Source organism: Delphinapterus leucas, chromosome 6 (assembly GCF_059928025.1).
Source record: "Delphinapterus leucas isolate spDelLeu-1000000601 "Yukka" chromosome 6, BTC_Dleu_Yukka2, whole genome shotgun sequence".
NCBI lineage: Eukaryota > Metazoa > Chordata > Mammalia > Artiodactyla > Monodontidae > Delphinapterus > Delphinapterus leucas.
Genome location: NC_143134.1, coordinates 71,465,287 through 71,488,710, shown reverse-complemented (window position 1 = coordinate 71,488,710; position 23,424 = coordinate 71,465,287). Strand labels below are relative to the sequence as shown.

The 23,424-nt window shown below is 39.2% G+C and overlaps 1 protein-coding gene across 4 annotated transcripts in view; it reads right to left on the bottom strand.

The window, feature by feature from the left end:
- LOC111174638 (histone-arginine methyltransferase CARM1-like) overlaps window positions 1–23,424 on the bottom strand; it is a 286,474-nt gene that overhangs the window by 173,438 nt on the left and 89,612 nt on the right. For all 4 annotated transcript variants that reach the window (XM_089913251.1, XM_022573594.2, XM_089913253.1 and 1 more), the window contains exon 2: window positions 12,887–13,012. In XM_089913251.1, coding sequence (XP_089769377.1) covers window positions 12,887–13,012 — 126 coding nt within the window. The remainder of the gene's footprint in view (window positions 1–12,886; window positions 13,013–23,424) is intronic.

The following is a 23,424-nucleotide window of genomic DNA, read 5'->3' as shown; positions in this document are numbered from 1 at the left end:
GTCTTATCAGTGAAGCTTTGCCCCTACTGACAAAACAGTAAACACACTTAATTCCTATTCTCTGCCTCTTTCCCTGATTTATTTTTCTTTTCAGGGCTTATCACACACAACCCACTATATATGTCCATTTACTAATTGTCTGTGTCCTCTTAAAATGTCAGCTATATGATTGTAAGGACTTTTATTTATTCAGCACTGTATATTTAGCACATAAATAAGTGCTTGCCACATAACGCTCTCAATATTTGTGGAATGAATGAATGAACAGAAGTAAATCTTGCACATATCTAGTACCTGCACAGTCAATGCTTCACAGAAATCATCTTAAGTCCATTTAATGAGAATGTTTTTTTCTCTGTTGACATCTGTCATTATTAAATATCCCCACTGCTTCTAAATGAAGTTAAATGCACTGGATTTCACCGTAGTCTTTGAGATCACTGGCGATTATTTAATATGTAACCAAATCAGGCTTGCAGATCACTGAGTCACAATTTTGAAGAAGGAAAGGAGGGAGGGAAGAAATATCCCTCACATAGACATCTGAATATTTGCTCATTTCTTTCTTAGTGGTTCCACCTAATTATCAAGACAGGGCAACTCCCCAGTAAAGTTGGATTTTCTTTCTTACCCAAGTTACAGATAATTGGCAGCTGTTCACTCACTTCTCAATATAAAATAACACCCTCACATTTCAAATGCCACATCCTCTTACTCCAGAAAAGCAGAGCACATCTCAAAAATTCAGCGATCGTATCTGATGGGCAGTGACACCAATAGACGGTCTTCTGTCAACACCCAGGCTGACAAATGACAATCAATATCCCACTGCCACATGGGACCCTCCGAGTCACAGCCAGCTTGCTCCTCACTTGCCACTACCTTCCTGCAGCTGTAGGTTCCAGCCTGCATCACGACCTGCCCTCACAGATCCAGAATGAGGGGTCAGCTGCATGGCTTGCTCCGTTTCCAGGGCCAGAAAAATCAGACAGGCAGCCAACTCCCCAGGGACTTTCACTGAGTCTGAAAGCTACTATTCAATTAAACCATGGACGACCACCAATTTGCAAACATATGCATTTGCAGTCCTTTTCGTGCTGGGATTCACTTTCAGCAGAGATCAAGAGACACGTGAACTCCAGAATTAGGAAGATGTCATGAGGCATCCTTGGCAAAATCCTCAAGTTAGAAACTCCTGTTATCAATTATTTTTCCTTCATACAGAGGAATGAGACTAATAAATTATAGCCAGTGCTCTAAAGCATGGTGAGCCCAGGTCTTGGTGCTCATTCTTAAAGTACAGATGACACACTGAACCAACTAAGAATTCATTATATGAGAATTAGTCCTATCCAAAGGGCTTCTTATTTAGAAACTTTTTTCCCTGCTTTTTTTTATTGGTATAAACGGATTAAGAAGTATCTTAGTATTCTAAATTACTGAGCCCAAAGTCTCTGTCTCAAGAAATGTAATGGAAAGGATTAGTATACTCTCTCTACTTGTCACCTAAGTCAACAGAATGATGACAGGGACCTTGGTGTAGGATCAGCGCCCCCAGTACTAAGTGAGCCATGTTGGTTCTGGGCCTTATGACTATCCAAGCTATTTAAGACTATATCCTTCAGGTAGAGGGACAGAAGTAGTGTGGTAGTACATGGCAACTGCTTGGCCATTGGATGCGATACAGAATAAAATACATCCCAAGTTCTTTACACTTTGTCTATTGAAATCTCAAATTTTCCATTTCACTGCAATTTAAAGATTCAAAGATAAGTTTCAACCAGAAAACGAAGGCAGCCTCAACTTTGAGAGTCCCTAAACATGAAGTTCCCAGGCCTGCTAAGACTTTTGGTACCAACTCTGAACAGTACCATAAGCTTGAAACATGGATATCATAGAAATGTGAATTCTATCTATAGTTTTCCAGTATGGTTTCCTTGAGCATTAAGTGCTCTAAGTGAGTACACATTAAAAGAAAGGTTTTCCATTCAGTCTTCTTGCTGTGCAATTGCACCTTATTCTTTTCACTGGTTTCTTTCTTTCTTAAAACTAAATGTGTCATTACAGAAGGATGCACTGTGGTGTTGGAAACTCTAGATTTAAATCCTTGATCAGTAATTATTAGTGATATTACCTTAAGAAAGTGACTGATTTTCTCTGAATCTCAGTTTCCTCATCAGTAACATGACCAATTAAATCCTTCCCCAAGTGGACAGTATATTAGATGAGACAATAGGTTTAACGTTTATAGTATAAAAAGTCAAAACAACATTTTGCTCTTAACTTGGTTATGCTGATCACATAGCCCAGAAAAAAATTTCCATTTATTAAAGCCTTGAATTACAGAAATCCATAAACTACCAAAAAATTATAAAACATTCATATGCTGAGATAAGCCACATCCTGATTTTCATTACCAAAGATAGGAATTTCTTATTTTATTGAAACTGACTCAACCATAACCCAATCAGAACTGCAGACTGTCAAACAATTATACACCAGGGCTTCCCTGGTGGCGCAGTGGTTGAGAGTCCGCCTGTCGATGCAGGGGATGCGGGTTCGTGCCCCGGTCCGGGAAGATCCCACGTGCCGCGGAGCGGCTGGGCCCGTGAGCCATGGCCGCTGAGCCTGAGCGTCCAGAGCCCGTGCTCCGCAACGGGAGAGGCCACAGCAGTGAGAGGCCCGCATACCACAAAAACAAACCAACAAAAACAATTATACACCAGTAAAATGAACAACCGCAAGAAATGGATAAATTCCTAGAAATGTACAATCTGCTAAGACTGAATCAGGAAGAAACAGAAAATATGAACAGACTGATGACCAGTAATGAAAATGAATCAGTAATTTAAAAACTCCCAACAAACAAAAGTCCAGAACCAAACAGCTTCACAGGTATGCTCTACAGACATTTAAAGAAGACTTAACACTTATCCTTCTATATTAAATAAACTCAAAAAATTAAAGAGAAATAAATGCTTCTGAACTCATTCTATGAGGCCAGTATTACTGTGATACTGAAACCAGACAAAGACACCACAAACAAGTATAAGTCAATATCACTGATTAACATAGATGCAAAATCCTTGACAAAATATTAGCAAACCAAATTCAATAATACATTAAAAGGATCACATACTACAGTCAAGTGGAATTTATCCCAGGGACTCAAGGATGGTTCAATATCTGCAATTCAATCAACATGCTACACCACACTAACAAATTGAAAAATAAAAATCATACAGTAATCTCAAGAGATACAGAAAAAGCTTTTAACAAAATTCAACTTCCATTTATGATAAAAACTCTCAACAAAGTAGATACAAAGGGAAAATACCTCAACGTAATAAACGCCATATGTGACAAACCCACAGCCAACATCATACTCAGTGGTGAAAAGCTGAAAGCATTTTTTCTAAAGTCAGGAACAAGACAAGGATGCCCACTCTCTCCACTTTCATTCAACTTAGTATTGGAAATCATAGCCATGACAATCAGATAAGAAAAAGAAAAGGAATATGAATTGGAAAAGAAAAGGTAAAACTATCATTGTTCACAGAAGACATGATATTACATAGTGAAAATCCTGAAGATGCCACTAAAAAACTATTACAACTAATGAATGCATTCAGTAAAGTTGCAAGATACAAAATTAATATACAGAAATCTACTGCATGTCTATACTCTAATAACAAACTATCAGAAAGAGAAATTAAAAATACAATCCCATATTCAACTGCATTAAATAATAAAATACCTAGGAATAAATCTAACCAAAGAGGTTAAAGACTTGTACTCTCAAAACTATAAGACACTGATGAAAGAAACTGAAGATGACACAAGCAAATGGAAAGATACACCATGCTCATGGCTTGGAAGAATTAATATTGTTAAAATGACCAAAGGCAATCCACAGATTCAGAGTAATCCCTGTCAAAATACCAGTGGCATTTTTCACAGAAAACAAATAATTTTTAAATTTGTATGGAAACATAAAAGACCCTGAATAGCCAAAGCAATCTTGAGGAAGAAGAACAAACTATACTACAGAGTTACAGTGATCAAAGCTATAGTGGCACAAAAACAAACACATAGTCAATGGAATAGAGAGCCCAGAAATGAACCCACGTTTATATGATCAAATATTATATGACAGAGGAGGCAAGAATTTACAATGGGGAAAGACAGCCTCTTCCATAAATGGTGTTGGGAAAACTGAACAGCTAAATGCAAAAGGATAAAACTGGACTACTTTCTTACACCATATACAAAAATAAATTCAAAATGGATTAAAGGCTTAAATGTAAGATCTGAAACCATAAAAGCCCTAAAAGAAAACACAAGCAGTACTCTCTCTGACAGCTTAGCAATATATATATATATATTTTTTTTTTGATGTGTTTCTTTAGGCAAGAGAAACAAGAGCAAAAATAAACAAATGGGACTATATCAAATTAAAAAGCTTTTGCCCAGCAAAGGAGACTATCAACAAAACAAAAGGCAGCCTACTAAATGGGAGAAGATATTTGCAAATGATATATATGATAAGGGGCTAATATCCAAACTGTACAAAGACCTCATACAACTCAACATCAAAAAACAAACAACCTGAGTAAAAAATGGACAGAGGATCTGAATAGACATTTTTCCAAAAAAGACATACAGATGGCCAACAGACACATAACAAGATGCTCAACATCACTAATCATCAGGGAAATGTAACTCAAAACCACAATGAAATATCACTTCACACCTGTCAGGATAGCTATTGTCAAAAAGGAATAAATAACAAGTATTGGAGAGGATGTGGAGAAAAGGGAACCCATGTGCACTGTTAGTGGAATTGTAAATTGTTATAGCCATTGTGGAAAATAGTGTGGAGTTTCCTCAAAAAATTAAAAATAGGACTGCCATCTGATTCAGCAATTTCACTTCTGTGTATTTACTCCAAGAAAACAAAAAGACTAATTCAAAAAGGTACATGTACACCAATGTTTATTGCAGCATTATCTACAGTAGCCAAGAAACGGAAGCAGCTAAGTGTGCATTGATGCATGAAATGGATAAAGAAGATGCAGTATTTCTGGAATATTACTCAGCCATAAAAAATAAATCTTGCAATTGTGACAACATGGATGGATTTAGAGGGTATTAGCTAAGTGAAATAAGTCAGATGGAGAAAGACAAATACCATAATGATCTCACTTATATGTGGAATCTAAAAAACAAAACAAGTGAACAGAGAAGAAATGAATGGTTGTCAGATGGGAGGCAGGTGGGAGGTGGGGTGAAACAGGGGAAGGGGATTAAGAGATATAACCTCCAGTGATAGAGTCACAGGTGTAGAAAACAAACTTACAGTTACCAGGTTGGGGGGGAGGGGGAAGTATAAATTGGGGGATTGGGATTGATATATATACACTACTACATATAAAATAGATAACTAATAAGGACCTACACAGGGAACTCTTCTCAATACTCTGTAATGACCTATATGGGAAAAGAATCTAAAGAATAGATATATGTATATGTACAACTGACTCATTTTGCTGTACAGCAGAAACTAACAACATTTTAAATCAACTATACTCCAATACAAATTTTTAAAAAAGAAAAGGAAAAATGCCACAGGGATATAATGTACAGCATAAGGAATATAGTCAACAATAGTGTAGTAACTTTTTATTTTCTGGCCACGCCTTACGGCTTTGCAGGATCTTAGTTCCCCGACCAGGGACTGAACCCGGGCCAAGCCAGTGGAAATGCTGAGTCCTAACCACTGGACTGCCAAGGAATTCCCAACAATGTTGTAGTAACTTTGTATGGTGACAGATGGTTACTAGACTTATCGTGGTAATCATTTCATAATGTAAGCAAACGTCTAATCACAGTGTAGTATACCTGAAACTAACATAATATGTCAACTATATTGCAATAAAAATAAACAAATGCACATACTATAAAGTCAAATGGGAAAAAAAAAATTCCCCTATGCTCTTTTACAGTCAAGCTCCCCCTAACTCCCAGCCCCAGACAATCACTCATCACCTTTCTGCAACTATAGATTAACTATGCCTGTTCTAGAATTTTATATAAATGGAATTATATGATATGGACTCTTACATACCTGGTTTATATCGCTCGATTTAAAACTTTTGAGATTGAGTTGAGTTCACCATTCATTTCTTTTTATTAATAAGTAGCCTTCCATTGTATAGATATGGCATAGTTTGTCCATTCACATGCTAATGAACAGCTATCTGAGTTGTTTCCAAATTTTGGCTATGGTAATAAAGCTGCTGTAAAAATTTCTGTACAGGTCTTTCGGCATACATAATGTTTTTCCTTCTCTTGGGTAAATATCTTGGCATGGATTTGTTGGGTCATAGGATAATGCATATTTAACTTTTTAAGAAAGTCCCATTTTCCTCTAGGTCTCACCCACAAAGAGAATGCTTGCCAGTAAGTTGTATATATGTAATAGCAATTGCTATGTCATGTTTTAGGATGAGCAGGAGGGGTACCTGCCTGCACCTCTTTGGGATGGGGGTGCAAGGCGGCTACAAATGCTAGAATGAAGGACAGCTTTTCTGTGAAGTAGAAGCACATATATTAGCAGTGAAATTCTTCCCGTTTTTTTCAGTCTCTTTACAGGTGTCCTCTGTTTTTTCCCTGGAAGTAAAATGCCTGTCGCACTTTCTGCATGGGGATGAAGGAAGGGGGAGAGAGGCTGTAGAGAGCCTGCTGATAGCATCATCAGGTAGAGAGACATTTAGTTAACCCCATCTGGCTCCCCCGTCCTCACTGCTAGCCTCCATATCACTGTCTGATTGAGTCTGGAGCCCCTGGGGTTCTCTTTTATGGCAGCACCCACTCAGAGATTCTGGGCTGCCCCTTCTTCTCTCTGATCACCCATTTTCTAGGAATTTGTTGAACTTGCATTTCCTGATGGTCCTTCCTTCATTCTCTTCACTCTTGCTGTGTCTGTTATTTTACTGAGATGTCGGGAGAGAGGAGGAAAATGATTGTCTTTGGTATGTAGCCCTCGCCCAGAAATCAATGGATCTGATTCAGTGCACTCATCTTGTACTAAATTTTGTGGCTGACACTTCCCTAGCCAAGCTCATCAAAGACCCTGCCGCTTAATCCAGGGCACACCTTTACGTCTTTTCCTACTCGCTCTCTGTAACATCTGGATAACCTTGCTCCTTTCTGAAGTGTGCTGTTGACTTCCACAGTACTACTCTCACTCGGTTTTCTCCTGCCTTTCTGGCTGTTGCTTTCAGTCTCATTTCCACACTTCCTGTTCTCTGCCCATAAATGTCGGTGGTTCCTTAAGGTGTCTCTTTAGGTCTTTGTTTTTTCTCACTCTATATATTCTCCCTAATCTTGCTGCCCAATGTGCTCTTCTAAACCCCATTCTTGCCGTGTTTAAACAGTCCCTTTCCTGAGAAACCTTCCTCGACCCTCAAGGCTGAGGTAGGTGCCCTGACTAATGTCCCCACAGCACTTAAGAGACTCGTTCAGAACTTCTCATATTGCTTGCTCATGAATCTGTTGCCTCCTCCAACCTTAAGGTCGCTCAGAGTCCGAGGCTGTGTTTTTCATCCAGAGCAGCTCACCTGGGATATGGATGGTGATCAATAAATATTTGATGGACTGAACTGAGACAACAGATATTTTTAAATGCTTTGTGTTTTATACATGTCATTACCAGGAATAACAGTAAAATTTGCACTTTGAAGAAAAAATTTGCCAGAGAAAGATAAACCTCAAGTTAATCAGAGAAAAACAAATTCTTAATTGTGTAACGTAAGTTAATGATGTTGTGCAGAAATTAATGATGCAGTGAAGAAATTAATGGCGCACAATTTCATGTGAAAATTATATCCTCTTTATTCCTTGGCACCTCTACAGAGTCAAAACCAATATACATTTCACCCATCAAAAAAGTCTCATACCCATGTCCACAGCAGTATTATTCATGGGGGCCAAAAAGTGGAAGCAACCCAAGTGTCCATGATGGATAAATGGATAGACAGGGTGTGCTATATGCATAGAATGAATTATTTTTCAGCCTTAAAAAGGAAAGAAATTCTGACACATGTGATAACATGGATAAAACATGAGGACATTATGCAAAGTGAAATAAGTCAGTCACAAGAGTACAGGTACTATAGAATTTCGTTTCTATAAGGTACCCTAGAGTAGTCAAAGTCACAGAAACAGAAAGTAGAATGGTAGATGCCAGGGCTGGTGGGGAGGCAGGGAATGGGGAGTTGTTATTTAATGGGTGAAGAGTTTCAGTTCTGCAAGATGAAAAGAGTTATGGAGATGGATGGTTGAGAGTTGTACGACAATGTGATTGTACTTAATGCCACTGAATTGTACTCTTAAAATGCGTTAAGATGGTACATTTTAAATTATGCATATTTTACCACAATTACAAATAAAATTAAAAAGTCACACACACAAGGAATTGCAGGCTGTCATATCTGACCTACAAATATAGCCTTTTCTCTGTATCTGGGAGCCAGTTCTTGCGAAAGCAGGACTTCCTCATATTTATTTTATTATTAAAGATAAAACTCCCCCTCAGTACTCCAAAAATGTTTATTAAGTTGTTCTTGTTTGAATTTTAACATGGAGGTCCTACTAAGATGCTCACACAGACTTATCTATCAGAGCTTGCCTGAGAAATGCACCCTACAAGCTCCTTGGGTTCAGGCCTATCTTTCCTGGCTACTGGGACGAGTCTAACTGTGCTAAGGTAGTAATTTGTACTCACTGAGTCTGCTTCTAAATTATTTGTTATTCATTGCTATCTGGATATCTAGCTTTATTTCTGCCTCAAGCCTATTTGAATTATTTCTGTCTACTGGATGTCTAGTCCCCTCTAACAAATGAAAAGTACTGAGAGGTTGGTATTCATCCTCATTTGGTATTGTCTGTCTACAGTTTTGGAGATATCTTAAATGACTAAAGCACCTAATCTATAACTTAGGTCTACATTTTACCAAGACTAGGGGCCTATCTCTACTGAACTGTTAAGAGGGTTGCCTGTGGAACATCCTGTACTACTGATATTATTTTTCTTAGCTGTAGAAGAAATTCTTTTTTTTTTTTTTTTTTTTGCTGTACACGGGCGTCTCACTGCTGTGGCCTCTCCTGCCGCAGAGCACAGGCTCCGGACGCGCAGGCCCAGCGGCCATGGCCCACGGGCCCAGCCACTCTGCGGCACGCGGGATCCCCCCGGGCCAGGGCACGAACCCGCGCCCCCCGCATCGGCAGGCGGACTCCCAACCACTGCGCCACCAGGGAAGCCCTGTAGAAGAAATTCTAAAATGCCTTGTCCATGAATGTCTTTCCTGGAAACTATGTGTTTGTGTCTGATTTGATTTGACCTAGGAATGAAGTTTTCTGTACTATCGTTCTCTGGAGTTTATAAATGAGAAAATCTCCCTCCTCCTTATGAAGAAAAAGTTCTGGGAAATACTTCTCCATGGGTCTCTCTTTTTTAAATTTTTTAAAAAATAAATTTGTAGCTTTTTTTTTTTTTTTTTTTTTTTGCAGTACGCGGGCCTCTCACTGTTGTGGCCTCTCCTGTTGCGGAACACAGGCTCCGGACGCGCAGGCTCAGCGGCCATGGCTCACGGGCCTAGCCGCTCCGCAGCCTGTGGGATCTTCCCGGACCGGGGCACGAACCCGTGTCCCCTGCATCAGCAGGCGGACTCTCAACCACTGCGCCACTAGGGAAGCCCTGCAGCATTTTTTTTCTTTAATAAGTTTGTAGTATTTCTTTTTTAAAAAATAAGTTTGTAGCATTTCTTTCTTTCTTTTAATAAATCTGTCCATGGGTCTCTAGATGGGACTCAAATATGCCTTACTGGGTAGGCCATGAATGCCAGGCTTTCACCGCTCTCCACCTGGGCTCCTTCTCAGGGTGGTGTGTGCAGCCTGAGGTATGAAGTATATCTTCCTGTGGAACAAAGAGCAAGTCTGGTTACTGCTTGCTGTTACATAGAAGTTCCCCAGGCTCAGTGTTCCTCTTCCGCAACGCATCCCACTGCATGTGCAGGCACCCATCTTATCCTCCACATCTGTCTGGGGGATTTGGGGCTTAAAGAACTCAGAGAAAATATGCTCACACTTTGGCTACTGCTCTTTTCCTGAGAGTCTAAAATTGTCTTTTACCTCTGCACCAGGAGTCTTATGTCTTCTGTCAGCATTCATGGAATAGTGGCAACCTAACTTGTTAGTTTACAAATCAGATAAAATCCAATTAATTTTGTTAAAATGACAGTTCTCACCAAACTGATCAATCTCAATCCCAATCAGACCAAGCACTTTTGTAGAAATTGACAACTTAATTATAAAAGGAATATGTAAATGCAAAGGACCAAAAATACCTAGAACAATCTTGATAAAGGAGAACAAACTTAATGGACTTCAAGTGTTACTTTAAAGGTGATCCAGACAATGTGATACTGGCACAAAGATAATCAAGACAACAGAATAGAGAGCTCTGAAATAGACCAAGTCTATATACAATCATTTAACTTGCAAAAGTCTTTTCAACAAACAGGGCTAGAATAAATAGATATCCATATAGTCTAAAAATAATCTTTGGCTAAATACCTTACACCAAATAAAAAATGATTAAGATTGACTGTATACCTAAAATATAAAATCTGAAGCTATAAAACTTATGAAAGGAAATATAAAACAAAAGGATAAACTGGCGTTCATCAAAATTTTAAATTTCTTCTCAACATATCATTAGGGAAATAAATAAGCAAGCTATAGACTAGAATATAACACCCATTAATTACATATGTGATACATATCTGGTATCCTGGATATATAAAGAACAATTCCATAGATAAACAACCAGTTAGTAACAAGCAAATGATTTTAATTTATAATCATGTGAAAAACTGCTTAACATCATTAGGTATCAGGAAAACGTAAATTAAAACCACAATGAGATACAATTACACACCCACCAGAATGAAAAAACAACTTAAAAGACTGAACGACCAAATGCTGGCAAAGATGTGGAGCAATCCGAACTCTCACACATTATTGGTGGGAGTGTAAAACGGTACGACTACTTTGGAAAAAATTCTGGCTATTTCTTATAAAACTAAGCATGCACTTATTCTATGCCCCAGCAATTTTACTCCTAGATACTGATCCAACAGGAACGAGAAAATATATACGGTAAAAGAATATTCATCATAGCCAAATGTAAATGGTGATCTTCTACAGCTAAAGATATAAAGAAGGAACCACAACAAGATGGTAGGAGGGATGGAGATGTCGTACAGTCAAGACCCATACCCCCAGGTGGGTGACCCATAAACGGGGAGATAATTACATTGCAGAGGTTCTCCCCAAGGAGGGAGTGGCCTGAGCCCCACAATGGGATCCCCAGCCTGGGGGATCCCACACCAGGAAGATAAGCCCCTAGAACATTTGGCTTTGAAGGTCACTGGGGCTTACTTTCCGGAGTTCCAAAAAGCTGTGGGAAACAGACTCTGCTCTCAAAGGGTGCACACAAAATCTCACACACTCTGGGACCCAAGGCAGAAGTGATAATTTGAAAGGAGCCTGGTTTAGACCCACCCACTGATCTTGGAGAGCCTCCCAGAGAGGCAGGAGGCAAACGGAGCTTACCCTGGGGACACAGACAGTGGTAGCAGCCATTTGGGGAGCTCACTGTACCACATGGGCACTGGTGCTGGTAGGCGCCATTTTGGAATCCTCCCTCTAGCTTATTAGTGCTGGGACGTGGCCCTGCCTACTAGCCTTTCAGCCTCAGTACTGGGATGCCTCAGGCCAAGCAACTAGCCAGGTGAACACGGCTGACCCACCAGCAGGCCCGCGGCCTTAAGATCCCCTGAGCCCACAGCTGTCCCTGTCCATCAGAGAGGCCAGGACCCAGGGCTGGATCCACACACCAGTGCGCTAGCACCAGCCCTGGGACCCCCAGGGCCCTATAGCCAGAGACACTGGGACCCAGCTCTGTCTACCAGTGAGCCGGCATGAGCCAGCAGTAGGCCCAGGACCTGGTCTTATCCACCATTGGGCGGATACCAGTCCTGGGTTCCTCTGGGCCCCAGCCCCACCTAGCAGCAGGCAGACACCAGCCCCAGGACCACTGAAGCCCTGCAGCCTGCCATACCAGGATTTTGTCTACCCACCAGCAGGCCAGCACTAGCCTCCAGACTCACAGGGCACTGCAGCCAGCCACCTGGTTCCCCCAGGCAATGAGCCAGCACTAGCTCTGGCGCCCCCTGGGCCTCAGCCTCACCCACCAGCAGGTCGACACCAGCTTTGGGACCCCCCGGATCCTACAGCCAGCCGCCTCATGACCCAGCCCCACCCACCAGCAGCCAGAAATCTTTCAGAGTGCCTTTGAGTCTTTTCTTAAAATACTTCTAGTTATACTTTAATTTACCTCCCTATTGCTAGATATTTGTTGTCCAGAGTCTAAAAATGCTCAGCAAGTGATTCAAAGACAAAAACAGGATGAAATCATTGACGCTCAAACTGAAAATCACATTTCGGCAAACTTCACCTTCAAGGAGAATCAACAACAGTGGTGAAGATCTGGACGATCCTTGGTGTCCTTTCCTGCAGCTTTGGATGAAGGAGAACCAAAGCAGGGTTGGGGGGCGGGGTATTAGAATACAAAAGTTCTCACGGTCTAGGGAAGGCTGACTGTTCTCTAGCCACCACATCAAGTTAAGCACCAGAACCAGTTCTAAATCATTCTATCAATGGATGGCAACTCACATCAGGAAACACGGTGCTGAAAGTCAACCAATCAGGAGATTTGCCTTTGGAAAAGCCAGGGGCTTGGAATAGACACAGAACTTACCAGCATGAGACTCAAACTTCAGCAAAGCACTGTGGTAGCCCAGAGAAATCAAGATGGACTCCTTCCCCACACAGCAACATTCAGTGTCTCTGTTGAGTGAGCATTTGAAGACACAGACACCATCAGCTATAAAAGGTGGGGAAAAAAAGGATTAGGAAAATCCATTTTGAGGACTATAAAAAGGTTCAGCCATTCCTGCATTTCTGTTTTCAAGGCTCCCCATTTCTATCTCCTTAATATAATGCCTCCTGGGACATAAGTGAACATGAGGATGAATGTAACCACGGTCAAAAAAACAATTCTTCGCAGATGGCTTAACAAAGGGCTCAAAACTGACTCTTGTCTCTTGCCTTTGTGTCTATCGTTCCATTCCCTATAACCCTTTATTCCCCAAATCATTTTGTATCTCCTGACACCATCCTAGGAGAGATCAGGTAATGGTTTTCTGGGTGATTTTTGAGCACCTACTATGGGCCCAAGATATCACAACAAATCTTCACTGTATGTATCATCACTGCCAGTGTTCCTAGGTGAATACTAGGGAAAGAGTTTAGGTCCAATATGCTAATAAGTGGCAGAACTGGAATTCAAACCCAGGCATTTGACTCCAACGCACGTTCTTCCTACCACAATGTGCAAGCAGGATAAAGAGGGAGATTCATTCTGCAAGCAGAACCCGTGGTAAGTGGCTGTGGTCTCATTAGATTCATTTATAGATAATTGGGAACTAACTCTCAATTCCTCTCTTTACAGGTTAGACAGGGCCTTTACCTTGGGCAGCTGTAGTATGGTAGAAAGAGCAATGAAACTTGCAGTTTTGCTTTCATCTTTGATGTTTACTAACATTGGAACTTCAATCACCCGATCATTTTGAGCCACATTTCTTCATTATGTAAAATAAAAATACTGATGCTTATTTTACAGGCTTTTTGTGAAGACTGAATAACAGTGAAATAATTTCTAAAATCCTATTAAAACAATAAAGGACTATCATCATTCCTCTCATTATAAAGTAGATCTTAGTTTCTATTGTTAATGTTCTCCTTTCTCCCTTACAAAATTAAATAGAATAGTTGTGTTAACTTAAAAACATAATTTTATATATATATATAAAATTCCACTGTTACACATGAGCATATGCACATTCAAAACAGACACACAGAGTTAAAATGACCAAATATTTTCAAATATTTTCATCCATTATTTCACTCACAAGTGAGTATCTCCTGATGGAAACATTCACAAATATTTTTCACAAAACATCTTGGCTGGTTAAATAGTGCAGATGTTTTGAAAACATTTTCCTGGCATAAAACATGATTACAGGTTTAGATATTACAGCCCAGTCAGTGTCTCAAAGGCCTAAGTGTCTCCTTGCAGGGAGGTAGCCATGAATGTAGATACAGAAGAAGAGTTTGGGGTCTTTTAAACAATATGTTTTTTTTGAAATCAAAAGAAATATTTTCTTCAAGAAAGCAGGATTCCTAGCATTTACCAATTATTTCCTTTATGGTTTAGAAGTAGAATAAGAGAGAAGGAAGAAGGAATGAGGATTCTAGGCTTCTACAGTCCCTTGTACATACATGACTATTACAGTCTGTAAGCTCTTTGTGGGCAGGGGCAATTTTACTTTATTTTTGGAATCAGTATCTTTTTTCCTCTGAATCAAAACCTAGCCCAGTACCTGGTACTTAATATTTGCTAAATCAGTGAAAGCATTTCTCCGTGTATTGATTGCATACCACCACAGAACAGGTAAAAGGCTTTATATTTTATCTGGTTCAATTCTCCGGATAGGCTCATAATTTTTTTTTATTATTGTTTGTTTTGTTGTAATTTGATTAGAATATAAAGTGAATAGCTCCTTTTCCTACTTTTATAAATTGTAAAATGCCTGTCCATGTATCCGCCTTTCTTCATCCTCTTCTTTACCCTCTGTTTAAATATGGGTGGAGAATGTCTTTTTAAGTATACAACAAAATGCAGAAAGTACTGGTAATTACTCAAAAATTTAAAACCTACATATGGCAAAATTTTTTAAATACTTTAAGCCAATTTAAAAAGCAATGATAAACTAGGAAAAATATTTTCAACACGCTTAACAAAGACTTAATATCCTCAATATACAATCAGCTGTAAGAAATAAGAAGCAATCAACCTACTGAAAATTTAGTAAGAAGGATTAATAGACAACCAGCACCTAGAAAAATGCTGATAACAAAAAAAAATCTGAAAAAATAATGAGTCTCAGAAATAATCAAAGAAATATATGATAAAACAATGAGATCAAGCTTTTTATGTCTTAGTGTTAAGTTTTTAAAAATATAAAATGACAGTATCAAATGCTGGAGAGGCTGTGAGAACACAGTGAATGGCAGTTATTCACAATGTAAATTTCTATGCTCCTGGAATACAGTCTGCCCATATGCTTCAAAATTTAAAGCCTATGTACTCTTTGTTAGATATTCCACTCATAATAAAATTTTTTCTACGATGTACTTTATCAAGTGTGAATAAACATATATTCAAGGACATGCATCTTAGAGCTGTTTATTTAGCTATCAGATGTAAAGAGGCCCAGAGCCCATCACTTACATGGCTGCTTAAATCAGGCAGCTCCAAGTTAAGGCTGCCGAACAGCATGTCCAATATTACTGTGGCAATTTAACGCTGTGTTTGTCTTTGGAGAAAGCTGTTTTGAAAGATATACATCAAAATGCCATCAGTGGTTTCCCCTGAACGGAGAGAATGTGGGAACATTTTTATTTTTCCCCTCATAAGGTTCCCCTCATAAACTACTGACCCTGCGCTCTAGAGCCCGCAAGCCACAACTACTGAGCCCACGTACCGCAACTACCGAAGCCACACACCTCGAGTCCATGCTCCTCAACAAGAGAAGCCACCACAATGAGAAGCCCACACAACACAACGAAAAGTGGCCCCTGCTCACTGCAACTAGAGAAAGCCTGTACGCAGCAACAAAGACCCAACCCAAAAATAAATAAAAATTAAAAATAAAAAAAATTTAAAAAATCATTCATGGAAATGAATGTTTTATCATGTGTTTTATTTGCTAATCTTATATCTTCTTGTGTTGATTTCCTTTCTTGTCCTTTTACCATGTTAGTACAAAAAACAAACATTCTAAATGATTTCTGTCGACTAATATGGTCAAGATTAAATTGCAGCTATTCTAGGGGAGAGTGTATTAACCGAGAATTGTGTCTTTTTAGAGAATATATATTAGAAAAATGAAGACATACGATAAAAAATTGTTTGAGGAATACATATAAATCCAAGACCAGGAGATACCATTACATTGGTGAAAAGTAAGGATGGTGTGGAGATCATTTCCACTGTACACTGAAGTAAGGTACAAGGCGTCTATCTTTCTATCAAGCTGTTATTACTTGTAATAATAACAACATTTGCAGAGCACTCTCACTCCCTTTACAAACATCTCATTTCATCTTTTCAGTGACATGGAAGGCTGGCTGCTTCTGTGTATTCACTACCATTCTGCTTTTGAACTTTGCTTTCATTGACGACCCTCTTTGCTACTTTTTCGAAGGGCAAGGCCTGATCTCTTGGTAGCAGCAGAGTAACAAGCAGAGTAAGTTCATGTGCACAAAATTTATCGAACTTTACAAAAGCCCAGAGCCTTGTTGTCTCCTACTTGAGGAAAAGCCACTTTTTCTACCAGAGGACTCTCAAAGAAAATCCATAATGATAGTGAATCCAGATGCCTTACTCTATCCTCCACCTCAGCCTATCTGACAAAACTTCCAAAGGCACACAAAGAAATCCAGGATCCAACCATTTTACGAGTGCATACAAGTAAACATGGAAAGTGCATACAAGTAAACATGGAACGTGGCACCAGGTAAAGTCAAGAGAATTGTCCTTGTCTCCCTTAAACAGTATTTCTCTACTTTTCCACATATATACCTCCCTCTCCTTTCAGCCTATGCAAATGCAAAATCCAATCTCCACAGGAAAGCTACAACACTAGTAGATTAAGAATATTAGATATCAGGCACGGTCTAGAACAGATATCCTAAAATATATTTTTATACGTAAATTCCTGGACCAAAGAGTACTCATGACCTAATAATATGTCATTATGCCAGTTCTTTGCTAAGTAAGCCTTTTAATATTTTGCTATCAAGAACTAGGAAGTTAGTCTACCTAAGGAATGTTTCCTAGACACACAACTAAAAAAAGGACTGTACAGGCAGCACCTATAAAGATGGAATAAAGTATACAGACAACTACACAATTATTTTCAACAACTTTAACTACGGAAGATGAGTGTAAAGAAAAAAGGGCAGAATTATGGAACTCTAAGAAATCTAATATTAAAATTAGACATCAACGTTGAATAACACAATTTCTTAGGGGATGGGACACAGTAGTAATAAATGATATATTCATAGCTTTTTCCTCTCTTCTACCTGGTAAGGAGAATTTTGTATTTGAAAGATTAGATTCTAGGCTTTTGCTTGCTGGAGTAATGATTGTGAAGAAAAACTGAAAATGGATCGATTGATTCAGGTTGAAAGAGACTAAAAGTTAACAGCGGAAAAGAAATGAAGAGAATGGGAAGATCAGGAGAAGGAAGAAAGGGATCCGGAGGTGGTTCTAGAGTTGAGGACTGCGGTAGCTGTCATATGTGACAGACAGAGACAGAGAGAGAAAAGGGGCTTTTAAGACATCAGTCTCAGAATAACAGTAATGAATACTATCACTACCAACTATGATTACTGAAAGAGATGTCTAATTGTTTTATTGTTGTTTTGCTTTGGCACTGGTTTGGTTTTGTAAATGTGCACCACTTCCTCTACGTTTTGTTTTATAATTATGCTAAGTGTACACTGTCAACTCATACACCCATTACCCAGTAGGAGTGTTCCCTTTCAGCCTTCATTTAATAACTACTTAATACTCCACACTAGTCCTGCGTGGATGCCTCTCTAGTCTTTCTGGTTGTCCAAAGTCATTCTCCAGTGGAACCTTAGGAAGGGCTCGCTGAAACAAATTCTTTAGTAGATTCCTTAGGAAGGGCCATGGGAATGACATTCTCTGAATTCTTACATGCAAATCACTGTCTATGTCTTTTATATTTTTGAGGGTCAGTTCTTCTGGATATAAAATCACATTTTCTTTCTCTGAAGATCTTTAATGTTACTCCATTTTCTTCCATCATATAGCATTACTGTCAAAAGTCTAATGATAAACTGATTTTCTTTCTCATAACAGATAACATGCTAATGTTGTCTACATTCCTAAGGATTTTTTTCTCTTTCTTTATAAGGTCAGTAATTTTTACTAGAAAGTGCTTTATGCTGGGCATTCTAGGCCAATATAATATTTTCAGGTATGAAGTTTATTCTTTCGGTACATGTTTTCAATTATTTCATCAATATTTTCTCAATTGTAATTTTAGTATTTGTTTCTTTGTTCTAATACCTTCTTCAGAGACTCTTATGTATATGTTGCGTCTTCTTTGCTTATGCTTACAGTTTTCTTTTGAATTCTTCTCATGTGTTTTTATATTCCCTCTTACATTTTAAAAAATTTCCATTTTTCTCCTTTATTTGATGTAGTTTTTGTTGCTTCTATTGAGTCTTCATTTCTAAAATCACTATTTTATTTTTGGAAAGACTGGTCCAAGATGGCAGAGTAGAAGCATGTGTGCTCACTCCCTCTTGCAAGAGCAACGAAATCACAACTAACTCCTAAACAATCTTCGACAGGAAGACAGTGGAACTCACCAAATAAGATACCCCACATCCAAAGACAAAGGAGAGGCTGCAGTGAGACAGTACGAGGGGCACAATCACAATAAAATCAAATCCCATAGCTGCTGGGTGGGTGGCTCACAAACTGGAGAACAATTATACCACAGAAGTCCACTCACTGGAGTGAAGGCTCTGAGCCCCGCATCAGGATTCCCAACCTGGGGGTCCAGCAACAGGAGGAGGAATTCCCAGAGAATCAGAATTTGAAGGCAAGAGGGATTTGACTGCAGGACTTTGACAGGACTGGGGGAAACAGAGACTCCACTCTTGCAGGGCACACACAAAGTAGTGTGCGCACCGGGACCCAGGGGAAGGAGCAGTGACCCCAGGGGCGACTGAACCAGACCTACCTGCTAGTGCTGAAGGGTCTCCTGCAGAGGCAAGGGATGGCTGTGGCTCACTGCGGGGACAGGGACACTGGCAGTAGAGGTTCTGGGAGGTGCTCCTTGGCATGAGCCCTCCCAGAGTACATGATTAGCCCCACCAAAGAGCCTGTAGCCTCCTGTGCTGGGTCACCTCAGGCCAAACAACCAACAAGGAGGGAACTCAGCCCCACCCATCAGCAGACAAGCAGATTAAAGTTTTACTGGGCTCTGCCCACCAGAGCAACACCCAGCTCTACCCACCACCAGTCCCTCCCATCAGAAAGCTTGCACAACCTCTTAGATAGCCTCATTCACCAGAGAGCAGACAGCAGAAGCAAGAAGAACTACAATTCTGCAGCCTGGGAAATGAAAACCACATTCACAGAAAGACAAAATGAAAGGGCAGACGGCTATGTACCAGATGAAGGAACAAGATAAAACCCCAGAAAAACAACTAAATGAAGCAGAGACAGGCAACTTTCCAGAAAAAGAATTCACAATAATGATAGTAAAGATGATCCAGGACCTCGGAAAAAGAATGGAGGCAAAGATGGAGAAGATGCAAGAAATGTTTACCAAAGACCTAGAAGAATTAAGGAACAAAGACCAAGAAGAATTAAAGAACAAACAAACAGAGATGAACAATACAATAACTGAAATGAAAAATACACTAGAAGGAATCAATAGTAGAATAACTGAGGCAGAAGAACGGATAAGTGACCTGGAAGACAGAACGATGGAATTCACTGCCGTGGAACAGAGTAAAGTAAAAAGAATGAAAAGAAATGATGACAGCCTAAGAGACCTCTGGGACAACATTAAATGCAACAACATTCACATTATAGGGATCCCAGAAGGAGAACAGAGAGAGAAAGGACCCGAGAAAATATTTGAAGAGATTATAGTCAGAAACTTCCCTAACATGGGAAAGGAAATAGCCACCCAAGTCCAGGAAGCACAGAGAGTCCCGGGCAGGATGAACCCAAAGAGAAACACGCTGAGACACACAGTAATAAAATTGACAAAAATGAAAGACAAAGAAAAATTATTAAAAGCAACAAAGGAAAAATGACAAATAACATACAAGGGAACTCCCATAAGGTTAACAGCTGACTCCTCAGCAGAAACTCTACAAGCCAGAAAGGGAGTGGCACGATATATTGAAAGTGATTAAAGGGAAGAACCTACAACCAAGATTACTCTACCCAGCAAGGATCTCATTCAGATTGCACGGAGAAATCAAAAGCTTTACAGACAAGCAAAAGCTAAGAGAATTCAGCACCACCAAACCATCTTTGCAACAAATGCTAAAGGAACTTCTCTAGGCAGGAAACACAAGAGAAGGAAAAGACCTACAAAAATAAACCCCAAAACAATTAACAAAATGGTAAAAGGAACATACATACGATAATTACCTTAACTGTAAATGGATTAAATGCCCCATCCAAAAGACATAGACTGGCTGAACGGATACAAAAACAAGACCCGAACATACGTTGTCTACAAGAGACCCACTTCAGACCTAGGGACACATACAGACTGAAAGAGTGAGGGGATGGAAAAAGATATTCCATGCAAATGGAAATCAAAAGAAAGTGGGAGTAGCCATTCTCATATCAGACAAAATAAACTAAAAGAATGTTACAAGAGACAAGGAAGGACACTACATAATGATCAAGGGATCAATCCAAGAAGATACAACAATTATAAATATACATGCAACCAACTTAGGAGCACCTCAATACATAAGGCAAATGCTAACAGCTATAAAAGAGGAAATCGATGGTAACCTTCCAAGACTGAACCAGGAAGAAATAGAAAATATGAATAGAACAATCACAAGTAATGAAATTGAAACTGTGATTAAAAATCTTCCAACAAACAAAAGCTCAGGACCAGATGACTTCACAGGTGAATTCTATCAAACGTTTAGAGAAGAGCTAACACCCATCCTTCTCAAACTCTTCCAAAAAAACTGCAGAGGAAGGAACACTCCCAAACTCATTCTAAGAGGCCACCATCACCCTGATACCAAAACCAGACAAAGATACTATAAAAAAAAAAGAATATTACTGACCAATATCACTGATGAATTTACATGCAAAAATCCTCAACAAAATACTAGCAAACAGAATCCAACAACACATTAAAAGGATCATACACCATGACCAAGTGGGATTTATCCCAGGTTGTAAGGGTTCTTCAATATATGTAGATCAATCAATGTGATACACCATATTTACAAACTGAAGAAGAAAAACCATATGATCATCTCAATAGATGCAGAAAAAGCTTCTGACAAATTTCAACACCCATTTATGATAAAAACTCTCCAGAAAGTGGGCATAGAGGGAATCTACCTCAACATAATAAAGGCCATATATGACAAACCCACAGCAAACATCATTCACAATGGTAAAAAACTGAAAGCATTTCCTCTAAGGTCAGGAAAAAGACAAGGATGTCCACTCTCGCCACTCTTATTCAACATAGTTTTGGAAGTCCTAGCCATGGCATGACTAGTAGCATGTCACTGTTTGCAGATGACATGGTACTATACATAGATAATCCTAAAGATGCCATCAGAAAACTACTAGAGCTACTCAATGAATTTGGTAAAGTTGTAGGATACAAGATTAATGAACAGAAATCTCTTGCATTCCTACACACTAACAACAAAAGATCAGAAAGAGAAATTAAGGAAACAATCCCATTCTCCACTGCCACAAAAAGAATAAAATACCTAGGAATAAACCTACTTAAGGAGGTAAAAGACCTGTACTCAGAAAATTCTAAGGCACTGATGAAAGAAATCAAAGATGACACAGATGGAGAGATATACCATGTTCTTGGATTGGAAGACTCAATACTTTGAAAATAACTATACTACCCAAAGCAATCTACAGATTCAATGTAATCCCTATCAAATTACCAATGGCATTTTTTATAGAACTAGAACAAAAAATCTTAAAATTTGTATGGAGAGACAAAAGACTCCAAATAGCCAAAGCAATCTTGAGGGAAAATACTGGAGCTGGAGAAATCAGACTCCCTGACTTCAGACTATACTACAAAGCTACAGTAATCAAAACAACGTGGCACTGGCACAACAACAGACATATAGATCAATGGAACACAACAGAAAGCCCAGAGATAAAACCCACACACCTATGGTCAACTAATCTATGACAAAGGAGGCAAGTATATACAATGGAGAAAATACAGTCTCTTCAGTAAGTGGTGCTCGGAAAACTGGACAGCTACATGTAAAAGAATGAAATTAGAACACTTCCTAACACCATACACAAAAGTAAACTCAAAATGGATTAAAGACCTAAATGTAAGACTGGACACTATAAAACTCTTAGAGGAAAACATAGGAAGAACACTCTTTGACATAAATCACAGCAAGATCTTTTTTGACTCACCTCTTAGAGTAATGGAAATAAAAACAAAAATAAATAAATGGGACCTAATGAAACTTAAAGGCTTTTGCACTGCAAAGGAAAACTATAAACAAGATGAAATGACAACCCTCAGAATCGGAGAAAATATTGGCAAATGAATCAATGGACAAAGGATTAATCTCCAAAATATATGAACAGCTCATGCAGCTCAATATTAAAAAAGCAAACAACCCAATCAATAAATGGTCAGAAGACCTAAACAGACATTTTTCCAAGGAAGACATACAGATGGCCAAGAGGCACATGAAAAGCTGCTCAACATCACTAATTATTAGAGAAATGCAAATCAAAACTACAATGAGGTATCACCTCACACTAGTTAGAATGGGCATCATCAGAAAATCTACAAACAACAAATACTGGAGAGGGTGTGGAGAAAAGGGAGCCCTCTTGCACTGTTGGTGGGAATGCAAATTGATACAGCCACTATGGAGAAGAGTATGAAGGTTCCTTAGAAACTAAAAATAAAACTACCATGTGACCCATCAATCCCACTACTGGGCATATACCCAGAGAAAACCATAATTCAAAAAGACACATGCCCCCCAATGTTCACTGCAGCACTATTTACAATAGCCAGGTCATGGAAGCAACCTAAATGCCCATCGACAGATGAATGGATAAAGAAGATGTGGTACATATACACAATGGAATATTACTCGGCCATAAAAAGGAACGAAACTGAGTCATCTGTAGAGATGTGGATGGACCCAGACGGTCATACAGAGTGAAGTAAGTCAGAAAAGACAAAAACAAATATCGTATGTTAACACATATATGTAGAATCTAGGAAAATGGTACAGATGAACCGGTCTGTAAGGCAGAAATAGAGACACAGATGTAGAGAATAAACGTATGGACAGCAAGGGGGAAATTGGGGGGGTGGGGGGTGGGATGAATTGGGA